Here is a 14,203-nt window from a genome sequence, read left to right as displayed (position 1 = left end):
TGGGAAGTGGTGAGGTCTGATAGTCTTTAGTTCTGACACAAGTTCATTCCACAGACTTGGGCCAGCCATAAAGAAACTTCTGTTTTCTGTGCACACAAGCTTTATCTTTCTTGTATGAAGCCTAGTTGTGCCAGAGAACCAAAGTTTTCCACCATAAGTCTTCATTCCAGAAATTTTGTCAGTCTTTTTGATACCTATGATCCAAGGTATTGAAGAGTCAGCATGCTGAGCAGGCAGTAACCTAGAGCTAGCTGTTAGTAACCGCAACACTCACCAGGCGGTTTACCAGTTGAACCGGGGGGCGGGTGGATGACCAACCCGCCTTGCGGACAGGCCGGGGATGAAAGGGACACTGACTCAGTTGGAAGATAGTAAAATTGAACTTAACGTTTACTTACAGTAAGATTCCAACAGTGGTTACACAACAAAACGACAGTGGTGAAGCAGTAGTTAAAGATGACAGGTAGGAGATAGCAGTTGCTTTTTCCAATGTACGTGCGGATGGAGAGCTCACTATTCGGTGAAATAATAGCCAGAGTGTGACTATTTGTATGACTGTTCGTATGACTATTCGTACTATTCGGCCATGGGGACACGGATTCCTGGACAGGGTGATCAGTCCTATCCAAGGGCCTGTGTGGAACCCGGGACTCTGCGCTTTAGCGCGCTGTCCCTTTTATAAACTCTTCAGCCAATCAGAGGAGGCTGCTGATTTACAGTTAAGAGAGTGTGTCTGCTGGCCAGGCAGGCACGCTTCTCCCGCAGCTCCTGATTTGTTAAGGCTGTCTGATCACGAGCTGGTCGGCCTCATGATCATGAGCTCTTCACACGCTGAACATGACCTGCTCTCGTGTTCTGCATTGGTCTGGCATGTGGGCTGAGCGTTTGGTCACCTTTTCTACTCAGACACTAGCCAATAGGAAATGATCAGAAAATGGTGTTTCTAAAATCCTGCCTCCTGTTCAAGGAACAAGAGACGTAGATTCAATTTTTCTCTCAGCCTGGGGTGTTTAAACCAACATCCTGCACCACCCAATGAAGCATTTCAACCAGTAGACAACAACGGGCTATATAATGTGAAAAACATAAACCAAGTCTTGGGAACAGAACCGAGGCCTTCCTTCCACTCAGGTAAAATTCCTTAACACCCAGCAACAATGTAGTCATACTCCGTCTTGACTTCTTCTCTCTGGCCTATTGAATCTTGCATGCTTTTATATGCAGTGATACAGCTTCAACAGCGTTGTGGAGAGTACCTAAGTGAAAAAATGTCTATAGCCTGGTGCTTAACACCCTTTCCAGATTGGTGGGAGATATATGTTTTAACCCTCCTTATACTGAGGACAGAATTTAATCCTGATCTCCTATTTCCTGGATGAGTGGCGCCGCTATCTCCAATGTTTTAAAACAGGGGAGACCAACCAGCAGCATGCGTGCTATAAGTGGCACAGGCAACCTCTGTGTGTGGCATGTCATATGCATAGGGCAAGAAGCAGAAAGCAGAACAGCTGATTGGGCCGGGGAAGAAGATCAGAGTGGCCAAAAAAGTTGTGTTAAATGATCTAGTTTTAAATGATCTAGTCCAGGTCTTTAAATCTATCCAGCCTCAGGTTTGCCTAGGCTTGATGCATTCCAGAATGAACAGCAGCCCCACACTGAAGCTCTGTATTAGGTGCCTAACTCCAGAAAGGGACAGATTTCAGACACCTCCCTGTCTGAAACATCGCCTGTTGGTTAGCTCTGAGTGGCTTCCCCCTTAGGATGTAAGATGTCTGGATACCGTTTTAAGGAACCCATACATTGTATAGGGATATTAGATGCTTAATGCAGGGTTCTGATATCTCTCCAAAGACCTGACCCCTAAAAATCTAGCCATTACATCGTCTATCTTTTAGGTACCAAAGTCCTTTTCTCTGGATATTGTCTGAGGGTAGTTCTGGTCATGCACAGAAACAGAACACTAGAGTTAAGTGGAGTTACAATCAAACAGGATTAGCCAGATCAGATCATAGTTTGGACTTGCATCTCAGTTCCATCTAGGTACCTAACTCTTTTATTGGGTCTAGCCTTTGACCTGTGGAGGAGTCAAAATTCTAGATCCAGTCCTGGCCAGCATTAGGGGGTGATACGGGAAGCAACATCTGCCCTTGCAGTAATACAGCAATTTCTTGGAGCAGGATGGCTCAGTGAGATGGGGTAACAGGAAATAAAAATTAAGGGAGTAGAAGATGGAAAGACTCAGGATACAGAGAAGCAAAAAGTATACTTCATGTAGTTGTTTCAATAAATGTTCAAGATTTTTTGATGCCATAATAATGGAGGTGATATTGTGTAAATACCTACATAACTGGATCAAAAAGAAAAGAAAACAGAAAATAAGGAAAAGCTACTATAAATAGATAATGAAAAGAATGGGAAAGGAGGGCAGATGAACTAAGCACAGAGCATGGAAAAAGCTAATACACAAGATTATTTTTTCTAAAATAAGTGTGTGTAAGAGAAGGTGAAATAATAAAAATATAGACACAAAGAGCTTGGAAAAATAGATGTGACAATAAGTGAAATGGGAAGAGAATAGTAAGGAGGCATGTTAGAATCTGAAGAATATGAGACGGCTAGAAAAATGGTTAGAATTTGTTTTATATATTTATCCTATTTTCAGGACTTACCAGGATCCTTCCGAGTCTTATAAAAGTATAAAACTTAAAAGTTTCTACCGATAAAAAGAAAGCCATGAGCCCCCCCTTGGTGCACAACAATGGTTTTTATAGCTGTCATGTTTCAGAAGAAATGCACCCTACCCAAGACTATTTCTTTGTTACCTGCACCTGTAGTGTGCTGTATAGTGGATGTGAAAACACACAACTCACAGAAAAGTTATCTTCTGAACTTTTATAGTTCAAAATGCTTTTCCAATTTTATAAACAAACACTATAAAACAAAGACCAGTTCTGTCTTTTTTTTTTTTACAACCATTTAGGTATCTGAATAATTAAACTTGCTATCTAGAACAGTTCCTGGAATATTATGTTTTGCAATGTCAGGCATACTACAATTTTGCTTTATTTAAAAAACACATCTATAATGTTCGTTTCCCCTCCCCAACGTTTGTAACAGGTTCTCCATCAGTATTCACAATTAAGCTTTTATGGCTGAATGGTTTTTTAGGCATCAAAAACAACAAAACAAACAAAAACACCCCAAAAAACAAAACTTCCTGCTCTCCATGTATAAGATGACACAATTACCCAAACCATACTACATCATCTGGTTACTCTGATTTATACAAGAGTTTTCTGAAGGAGTGTGCTAAAATAAACATGATTACAAAGAAGTCAACATAAATGCCAATAAATTATAATAAAACATAATTTAAAGCAACATAATTAGCATTATAGGTATAAATAAACAATTAAAAATCCTAATATTTAAAAGAGAGATTGTGTTATTTTACATTTTCTTTTCAAAAGATTTTTTTGACATAAGTGAACTTCATATAATATGTTCAAAAATCTTCCTTTCCGCCACTAGAGGGTACTGCAAGAACTTACACAGTATTTATAGGAAGGATTTTTTTTTCTTTTTTTGGTCTGTAAATGATAGAGTACAGTTGACATACTAAAATGTAGGAATCTAAAAAAAGTCTTAATTTCAAACAAAAGAATACATCATCCAGTCTAAGAAAACTTTTCAGTAAAATAGTAGAACATACCTGAATTATGAGGAATATTCACTGAGATGTAGTATACATTCAGCTAAATCTATCCTACATTTAAATTATCTAAAGTATTATCTGTTTGGGTTTTTTTAATTCCATTGGAAAGGAGATTTCAGACACAATTTTCTGGTTCACATTCTGCTGCTTCATCCAAGTTTGGACAGGGACTTCCATTATTGGCTGGTTGAAGAAGTATGAAACGAGTTCTGATTTTCGTCCCTGGCTTTCCACAACGACCTCTGCAAAGACCCCAGGAAGACCACAGAGAAACCTCACAATCCAGTGGTGTTTCTGGAACATAACCAATAAAGATATGAGTTGATAAAATGTGTGCTTAAGACAAACAGCTGCCAAACATGAAATTATTATCAAATTTTCCTTTCTTATACAAAAATAAGGCCAGTGTTTGTTCTGATACATTAAAAACTTACTATTGGTTATATTGCAGATGTTATTAATAATGAACTACTTACATATACAGAACTAAAATGATTTGAATTTTACATTCCTTTAATAAAAGCCATATGTTGTCTAGTAAATAAAAAGCATCTGTTTTGGCTCCTGAATATGCAGATATGATTATTCCAGTCTAGAGGTTGTTTGAGGTACTGCACTGGATATAGTATTATACTTATTTAACTGAAAATTTTAAATATCCCTGCCTTAGAATAGCAAGCTTAAAATGAGCATACTCTGAAAACAGCATTGCATTTTACTGTCATGTTCACAACTTATTTGCCTTTCCTTGGCTTACCAGGATTAAGGTTCCTATCTAGTTCATTTATACTATTTGGCACTGTTCGTTGCCTGAATAGTCTTCCTATAGTTTTCATATCAATTTCTATTGAACTGCTTTTCCATTCTTCATGAATAAAGAAAATTTTATTTTGGCTAAATCTTCCTGAACTTATTTTTTACAAGGAAGAGGTAAAGAGTCTTGTATATACAAACACTTCCCGTTGTTAATAAAATATACTTTATAACTAAAAGCTTTTTAAGACTAAAAGCTTTTTAATGCATTTTTAATTAACTGCAACCAAATGAATAAGAAACTCTGTAAAATAATTTTGATAACTTATAACTACATTGTAAATACTGCAAAGAAAAATGCAGCAACCCATTCCCTGACAGAGTGGATGAAAACATAGCTTTGAGGCACCTCGCCTAAGCAAACTGCCTACAGAACTGTACTGTGTACTGAAGACTTCTATGGGATGTCAGGGGAGAAATGGCTGGTAGAGGGAATTCATGGGCAGTTGAACAGCTTTATGGTGTGATGACTGTGTGGCTGTCTTGAATAAAATACTGCTTTTCTAAAGCTCCTCCTCACAGTGGCAGTGCACCATGGTCTACCCTAATCATGGATCTCCATAGTCCTGAAGAGGATAAGGGCATGATTTCACTTGTGGCAATTAAATCTTTCCTTTTATACCAGGAATCAGTTTCTTACATTGGAGAAGTTAGTGGTTGATAAACTGGGCACATCTGACTAGTAACATCCAATAAATGTTGTGCTTACAAAGGATTGCTTAAATGGAACATGTGCTGCTCTAATTTTACATCGTCTCTGGTCCTGTTCACATTTTAGGAGGCTCAACACATTAATTTTAATAAAAACAAACAAACCATATGCATGCATTTTGGCTAAACATTAACTATCTCATTACATGCATTGAGAGGTAGTTAGCTATGTTGGTCTGAAATCAGGCAAAAGGTAGAGCAGGGTGATACCTTCAAAACCAGTTGGTTCAGAAAGACATGACCTTCCTCATCAGATGCTATGAATGGACTTGCAAAGTCCCTAAGAAGCTACCCTGCCCTTCCTTCTGCATTATGTGTATTGAAAATGTATTATATAACCAGGTGAAGTCTGGTACTATTTTAAAAAGTGGGGGCCAACCTTTCTGGCAGGCATGCCACAAATTAGCCCGGCACCCTCTCCAAGTGCCACTCTGATCCCCTTCTCATGCCCAGTCTGCTGCTCTGCTTTCTGCTCCCTACCAGATTTGTTGCTTTGCTTTCTGTCCTCTCTGCCACTGCACTGCCTGTCTCCTCTCTGATCTGTCATGTGCCACACAGAGAGGCTGCCCTTACTACTTGTGTCATCCATGACACAGGTTAGCCACCCCTGATTTAAAGCATCCAAAACAGACGCCCAATTCTGGAATACTTGGTGGGCTGGTTAAGCATGTTAATTCAGAAGGTTAATTTAGAATGCTAATCTAGCAATTGTTTCATATTTATGAGGGAAATTATATTAAATAAATATTTTTTTAAGAACCCTTTAGTAGATGGCTTCCTACTTGGGATAGAACCAACCAATATATTTTAGGGTAGAGAGTTGAGCCACAAGAGCAAAGGTACCATACATCATGCATTTCTCCCAAAGACGAATAAAAAGGCCCCAATTCAGAAAGCCTTTAAGCATGTTCTTTAAGCCTATCCCTAATCATGAAAGCACCCTTCCTGAGTTGAGGAAAAAATAAGTAATTCTCTCTGAAATGTTACAGGAAATGGGGATTACTCCAAATGTTTGTAGACAAGCTTCTTTGGATAGATGTGATATCTTTTATTAGACCAACTAAACTGAAAAAAATGTTCTTTGCAAGCTTTTGGGCACAAACGACCTTCAGGCATAGGGAGAATCTACACCTGAAGCAGGCTGTTTGTGCCAGAAAGCTTGCAAAGAACAATTTTTCCACCTATTTAGTTGGTCTAATAAAAAAGATATCACATCTACCCAAAGAACCTTGTCTGCCTATGTCCTCAGACCAACACGGCTACAACCAACAACTCCAAATGTTTGTGCCACTCTGGTAGAATGGCACATGATCAGCTCCTGTTTACTAATCATAATACATTTAACAAAATACTCTAACTCAGGTAGAAATCTATTCATACATATTTGCCATCCGTTACTTAACTGTGAAGAGGGTGACTTTTTGAGTAGCTCACATCGTAGTCTAAGCTCCTAGCACAGAGCTGGGAGAATGAAATCCTTATTTTGAGTCTGAAGAAATTGGTATGTGTTTAAAACATGGCTACTGCTACGTGGAAGCTAAGGGGCGTAGCCCACTGTTCTTCCCCGTTCAGTTTTATGCCCTGAAGTCCTTCTCTTACTCATAACTGTCCCTCCTTGTGATCCGTTCAGAAAGTCACCACACAGGTGTGTACAGTATACTGGCAAGGGTACTTTGCCATCTGCCCATTTTCTTCTGTTCAGAGAGCGATTTTGAGCCTTGAAAGTTATCTATAAAACAGACTTGATACCATGATCTAAACTTTTTACATTAGCACTAGCTCTTACTGACAGTCAGTCCTGGGGTGGGACAAGTTTGTTTGGAATTAAAACTTGGCTCCATTTGGGCATTTCAGTAAAAGTCTGACATTTTTTATCAAGTAACTTGTTCTGTAGATGTCAGCTGCCATCATAATTATGTCCCAGTCGGTTAGATGAACTTTGTCTTTTATTTCACATCATTACCAATATGGTTTCTTAACAAGATGAAAACAGGCATGACAGTTCCTTTGTGCCATTCTCATGTAAAAACTAAGGAGCATGTGTTTTAAAATCTGCACAGGATTTGGGGAGTTGCAATTCTGACAGAGTATCCCTTCTTCAACATATGCCTGGCAGCTCTGTATACATTTTCTAGTTTGAATCAGCTGTGCTATGGACCTAATTCAAACCTGTGGACATGAATAGTCTCTTCCTCCACTTTTTTCAGGCACCCTCTTCTGATAGTAACTTCTTTCTCATTCTCAGATGTAGTCTCTGTTTCCTGTCATAAATAGCCCAGTTCTTATGGTGCTTATTCTAATGTTATGCTGGTGCATTGCTATTTACTTCATAGGAATTATTGCTGATTTATATAGGGATAAGTTCTAGCAGACCCAGAATTCATAGGAATAGTAGGTGCTGTCACACAGAAAAGAATTACAGAGAAAAATATGGAATGTCTCTTCTTTGGTTTCAAACCATTTCCATGTCACAATCCTATATGTAAGAGAAAGAGTTGCCACTATGAGGAGATAGAATATTTTGCTAATTTGTGTTTCTCTATCAAATGGCCTTCCGAGTTGAATGCATTTTCTGCGGGTTTGTTTCTTTCCTTGCTTCATAGTGAATGGGGACAAAAGCACCTAACTTATCCAAATACTATCCACTTACCTGAGACTGAATCATCTATTTCATTGCCTTTTCTATTCAGTTTAGAAACAGGAACACCCCGTTGATTTTTCTTAAGTTTCACCAGGGTTACACGAGCAATCGGTGGCAAATTTTTTAACTTGGGATAATAAAACGAGTTTGCTGGATGACTTGGAGAGGAACAAGTGATCTATGACATTAAAAAAAAAGAAGTTTAGAGAAATAGTGTTACCATGTTATTAGTAAGAAGAGAATTTTAAAACTAATTTTCATTTCTTATTAATACTTCTTGGCGAGTAACATTCATTCAGGGGTATTCAGCCCTTATGTACTCCAAACTCACAAACCAGCTAATTTCTTATCATTAACATAATCTCCTAGTCCAGGAGTAGGCAACCCCTGGCATGGGTGCCAGAGGGTGGCATGCAAAAGCATTTTGCTTGACGCATGTGCCTCAGAGCAGATGGCAAGGAAGGGGGCATGGGCTGCGCTGGCACAACAAGGATCAAGCCCCTTGCAGTTCCCCAGCCACCCGTCCCTAGCATGCCAACATCTTACAAGTGGAGGCTGCAGGTGTTTTTGGCACTGCACAAAAACAATGCCAACCCCTACCCTAGTCCCTCGTGGAAAGGACTGAAGGATTGGCATTACCCAAGAAACAGTGGCACTTGTAAAGGAGGGAGGCAGAGGTTGAAGGAAGAGACCAGGGGAGTACAAGACTATCAACTGGAAATGGTGGGTGGTGCTATGCCTGACAGGGAACTTCTACACAGGAAGTCTGAAGAGCTGCATTTCCGGTTCTGTACCCACTTTCCTGCTGCCACTAATACTACATTTTGATCCAGGACTGTGAAGTTGTTGTCTGGGTGCTGACCATTTAACAGTGTGGGGTTGAGCTACTGTTCCTCCCTACCATTAAAATGCTTCCTGAAGAGAGTAGTATGAAGTAGATGGTGTGTAGAGTAGGCTAAGAAGGGGTGAAAAAAGAAGAGGTCAGTAGCAGCAGAAAAATGCTTGAGCAAAGCTGTCCTTCCTTTCCCAAACTGAGATTCCCTGCCACAGATAAGTATCTAGCACAACGAGTACACTGGGTTTTCCCTGCTTTATTTTATTTTAAAATGTAACTAGCTTTTTATTAAAGCATGAAAACCAATTAAATATTATTTATGGGACTATGCAGTTCATCCGGTATAAGGGATCACCCACAAGAATTTTTGCCTCTCATATTTCCTAGACCATCACAACAACAAGCTCACCTCAACACCATTAAACATTTATTTGTTCTACAGCAATTATTTAAAAATGAGTGTACAAATGTATTATGATCCCAGATACAAAAATTAATTTAATGAAATGGCTTCGCAAAACAAATGCTAAGTGATATCACCATGGAGTTGCTAGCAAGTCCAGATACAGCCCCAGAATTCCCAAATACTGAAATAATTTATTCAAGAAAAAATGTATATCCTGCAATTTCAAAACAAGTTTTACTTTAAGAAAAGAAATCATATATCATTTTGGTAGGGCATAATTCAGCATATAGAAGCAACAGATATGAACTTACCTCTGTAACGGTGTCCTGGGGAATAGTGGCAAAATTTGGTGAGGAAAATGTGAAGCCACTGTCGGTTCCAGCATCATATGGAAAAAGATCTACTGATACTTCTTCTTTCCACCGATTTCCTTCACATAGATTTAGACTGTCTATCCCCACAAACCAATCAGGGCTTGGCACAATTCGTACAACAAATGAAACCTATAGATTAAAATAAAAACTTAATTAAAAAAACTGACAAAGCATGTCTTGTCCTCATGTCGTCAAGCCTGGGAGTCTCAGGATTGACTCCTTAGGTGACAGTGTTTAGGATCATACTTTTTTTTAGCGTTTCTAAAAGGAAATATGCCAGTGAGCTTTTTTAGTATTGAACTTACTTAGAGTTCCTTAAACTGGTGGATTCTATTAGCAAGTCTTTGGCTTTCTTGTGTATTTGGCATTTTGCCCGTCACTGGTAGAAAATAAACCAGTCAGAGCCCCTTAAAATGAAAATGTAAAACACTTACTAACTGATGCCTTGAATGAACTTCTAATTCAGTAGATGTTTCTCCTGTACCAGTAGAAACAGCAGGAGCGGAGAAGATCCCATGTACACTTTGGATTCTTTCCCCAGCTTCCTCTATTTCCTTCATTAAAACCCATGCTTCACCTTTTTCAGCAAAATCACGTATGCCATTGCTGGCATATTCATTCTTTTTCCACATGTTGTAGTCAGAACTATGGGTGACACCTAATGAAGGGAATACATTGTGCACTGTAAAAGTCTGTTTTAGATTGTCTTAATTCCTGCAGTTTTTCTGTTTTTATTCTGAGGTGGAACAATATGCGTATCAACATTCAGAATATGCTAAAATATTTAACCTATTACTGTTTACTTCGGCTGTAGCCAATTGGAAACAGAAGTCAACTGGAAACAGCTGTAGATTTTTGTAAGCATTCTGGATACGGCAAGTCCTGTAAATTATGTTTTATTTCTAAAGCTGCTTTAGTTCTTACTTATCCTTTATTAAAAGAAAATATGAACAAAAATTCAATGTCTATTTTTACTTACCTAGCACTGATGACCACTGGGCTGGAGGCCTATACAGGGGATACTGCTTAGGGAAAGCAGTCTGACTCCATTTCCCTGTAAAGACTATGCTGTATTTAGCAAGCTCCTCTGCTGTGCAAATAGACTCATCACCCACAGGCAGACAGCTGGCACAGCCCAGAATTGTTAAAAGCAGTGTCCAGATAACTTTACAGGAGCTGTAGACAAGCATCAGCTTTTCCATTTCCTTACACATGGAAAGAAGAAATATGTTAGCCTTATTAGTCACTATAGATTCGAAACCGAGTAACTATAACCAATGAAATTTAAGACAGCATAGGTTTTGAGCAAAAAACAAAATACACATCTAAAACATTAAAAAACTTATTGCTCCCAAGAACATTATTATAAAACTTCCAGATTTGAAGTTTCCATACAGTATGCTACAAATCTGTAATTCTACCTCCGACAAGTGTTTCTAATGGGAAAAAATAAAAATAAGTCGAACTTGTTCACGGTAATACATTTGAAGAAATCTGTTTCTTATTTTCTTTTAAAATCTTATTAGAATCACATCTTGAATTAATTAGACTAGCAAATGTTTCTGTGGAAAACATTAATGGTATATTTATTCTTTTAAAGATTAAATTGCATGTGACTTTGCCAAGAGACATGATTTATTTTAAATTTGTGTTCTAAAAATTCTGCTTCATGGCACAACATTTAAAGTCAAATACTTTTCAAACTTAATTAATTGCTTTGCTGTCACATTTTGTACAAAAAACATTTGAAAATTAACATAGTCATTGCAAATACTCTTGCATCAGACTGTTAAACTCAAGCAGTTGCTTAAAATAATAACTTTTAAAACTTGCTTTTACATGCTTTTGTCCTTTGAGAAAAATTTGTGAACATATTTGAAAAACTAATAGCTGTATAATACATTCATTTATTAAAAGAGTTGTGAATACTCACTAAATATTTCCCCTGGAGCACTGATAGGGTAAGAGCACCTGCTTTTGCTGGCAGCTGAGCTGTTCTGCAAGAGGACAGTAGGAGTCTTGCTATTTATGCCTGAAGAGGGTCCCTTTGGTCCAACAATTATTGTAACATTTAGACTTTCCAATTTAAAAAAAACGCATGTCATACTCTTGCTTACAGTTTTTGGATGCACTATCCGAGTCTCTGTATGCCAGTTGGTTCAGGCTCTTTTTAGGAAACTGTGATGCCAAGTAGGCAAAGCGTGCTTTTTAAAAGTACCTTAGCTTATTACCAAGTTTTGTGGTAACTGTACTTTGGTCTTATTAATGCCTTTAAGCAACACAAATAAATGGGTTCCAACACTGAAGTAGCTTTGGTGGATCTGCTTTGAATGAAAAGCATGTTTTCTTGTAAGTTTTCTTGTCTGACAGATGCTGCCTCCAAACATTTACAGAGATCTCTCACTGTAATACAGCACATGTGCATTTTCAACTAAGAAGGTAGAAGCAGCTAAGGAAGTCAAGAGAAAGAAAGTAAAAATAGGAAGTCACACACACTCACCCAGATCGTGTCTCCTAGAAATATGAATTAATTTTAAACAGTACAGTGTATGTGTTTGCATTCTACAGTCCTGTACACTGTATAATGAAAGGGCTCTGTAACATTGTGGTTTATTTGGAAATAGTGGGTTTTGGAAACTGAGATTTTTTTTAGCTCTTTGCTCTTCAGAGTAAAAATGGTAGGTAAAATCTTTTTAATAGAGTTAAATGTATTTTGTAGTAAAGTAGATATATTCACATCACTAGAAATATTTTTTTCATATTTTTTTGTGAACAGATATATTGTGGTGCATTTTAATTCTTTTCCCACAACCTTTCCAAATGCCCATAGGGAAAGCCGGCTTTGTGGCATGTCAGTAAGGTTAACAAAACCTCGTGTGGCTGATCAAGAAAGGGAGTTCAAGAGTCAAGAATACAACATGAAGAATGTCTTGTGAAGAGTCCCTCCTATTTAGATTCTGGGATTTTCTACCCAAGCATTTTCACTGATCATGAATGTAATGTTATAGTAAGACAAAGAAGTAAGCAATTTTATGGTCGTAACCTCCCCAACCACTATAAAGACACATGTTGTGCTCTGCATCTACATTCCAGGAAGAGCTGGAAGACAGCAAGCTTTGACTTAATGGTGTTCCTAAACAAAGGACAGGCTGTCCCTCCCACAGAAAATCCACAGAAGGGGGCATGCTAGGAAAAAAAGATCTATCTGGATAGATTTAAGGAAAATCACTGGACTCTAGCGTGCTATGTGCACGCCCATGCACTTTCCTCCACCTTCTTGTAGCACCTTTGGCTGCTCACCAGGAATATAGATGCTACCATGTGGATGGACTTTGGTGAAAAGTTAACACGTGAACATTTTTTTCAGTTTATCGCGAAGTCCATTTGGGAATGATAAATGCATCACACAACTCTCTTCCTTCACATGTAGGCTTACCATCGATGGCAAGCGTCTCAGAGGTAACTTCCACATGAGAACTGAGGACACCTATGGGAAAGCTTCCAGCTACCATTTAAACCTCTTCTAGACTGGGATTTTCATTAAAGGATGCCATTAAGTCAAGATTTTAGCCATGTTTTTTTGTGTGTGTCAGTGTTTGTTACCTTCACAGTTACTGAGTTAAACCTTCAAATGCCAAACCATACTGTTATGTTTCCAGGGGTTACTTTAAAATAAAACAAAGCAATTAGGGCTGGATCCAGCACATTTAGTTTTTCAAGCTACATGGCAGACTATCTCATTCCAAGGAAAAATGGGCCTCAAGACTAACACTAAAGCCAAGACATACCCCCAAACCAACTACACAACCCTAGTACCATGACTGCAAGTCACAAATGTAGAAGCAGAGTGCAGTGTGCATCTTTATAATGGTTTGGGAGGTTGCTACAAGAAAATTGCTTGCTTCTCTCTCTTACTATAACTAGGAGGAGAACATCACTCTGCTCCCTGTGCTTCATGATTCCCATTTCTTGGGACTATCAAACATTTTTCCTCCAAAATCTGCAGGGAAAGGTAGATAATCCAGTCCTAGATCTACTGCTCTGCTCTCTGGCCATTGTGAGAGTCAGAGCACAACTGAGACAGTTTTGGGGAGGAATATATTAAATGAGTTTGTTGTTGGAGAGAGTTGTAAGGAGACTCCTCATGTGCTAGAGAGAGTTGTAAGTGGATCCCTTCCAGTAGCATAACTAGGGGTAGGCGAGAGGGGTATCTGCTGTCAGTGCCAAGTTGGAGAGAGGCCAGTTTTTACCTCCCATTCCCATGGAGTGCACGCTCCAGCAGCATACCCATGCTGGGAACTCCAAACCAATTCCTTGCTGCTGTTTTAATAGCAACAATGGGGGCAAGGAAAGCATGTGGCAGCAGCAGATGTAGCTCAGCCAGGGACTACTTAGGAGTTCCCAGCATGGGTAATGCCCCCAACCCTGGCAATCTCAAAACTGCATGTGCCCCCAACTCCCCTGCAGGGTTTGCCCCAGGTGCCAGCTCTGCTTGTTATGCCATTGACTCCTTTCCATTATTTTCCATCTCCCCAACACTCTACTTTGCAGAGTATGCCTGGTAATTACTAGGCATACTTAAGTTTCTGCCTTGAGCCAACATGTGCTATGAAGGAGACTGACAGAAGAGTTAAATTCTTCAGGGCTTATGATCCCTTTATGACTCCCGTTAGCATTGCTGTATAGTGAAAGCATCACCCAAACAAAA

The 14,203-nt window shown here is 38.8% G+C and overlaps 1 protein-coding gene across 1 annotated transcript; it reads right to left on the bottom strand.

The window, feature by feature from the left end:
* Positions 1 to 1,314: 1,314 nt before the first annotated feature.
* SPON2 (spondin 2) lies at positions 1,315 to 11,482 on the bottom strand. The gene is made up of 6 exons (XM_014524537.2): positions 11,429 to 11,482; positions 10,475 to 10,700; positions 9,930 to 10,153; positions 9,433 to 9,624; positions 7,890 to 8,058; positions 1,315 to 4,009 (listed from the first exon to the last, which is right to left on the bottom strand). Exons 2-6 carry the CDS (start codon positions 10,695 to 10,697, stop codon positions 3,831 to 3,833), a joined length of 987 nt encoding a protein of 328 aa, XP_014380023.1. The 5' UTR covers positions 10,698 to 10,700; positions 11,429 to 11,482; the 3' UTR covers positions 1,315 to 3,830.
* Positions 11,483 to 14,203: the final 2,721 nt, after the last annotated feature.

Source organism: Alligator sinensis, unplaced genomic scaffold (assembly GCF_000455745.1).
Source record: "Alligator sinensis unplaced genomic scaffold, ASM45574v1 scaffold214_1, whole genome shotgun sequence".
In the NCBI taxonomy this organism is placed as follows: domain Eukaryota; kingdom Metazoa; phylum Chordata; order Crocodylia; family Alligatoridae; genus Alligator; species Alligator sinensis.
Note: the sequence above shows the minus strand (reverse complement) of the source record. Positions and strands in the feature narration are given on the sequence as shown.

Coding starts and splice junctions, on each gene's coding strand:
- SPON2 (XM_014524537.2), bottom strand. CDS start 10,697: ATGGAAAAGCTGATGCTTGTCTACAGCTCCTGTAAAGTTATCTGGACA. Junction 8,059..9,432: donor CCCAGGACACCGTTACAGAG/GTAAGTTCATAT, acceptor TTAATGTCATAG/ATCACTTGTTCCTCTCCAAG. Junction 4,010..7,889: donor AATAGATGATTCAGTCTCAG/GTAAGTGGATAG, acceptor GTTATGTTCCAG/AAACACCACTGGATTGTGAG.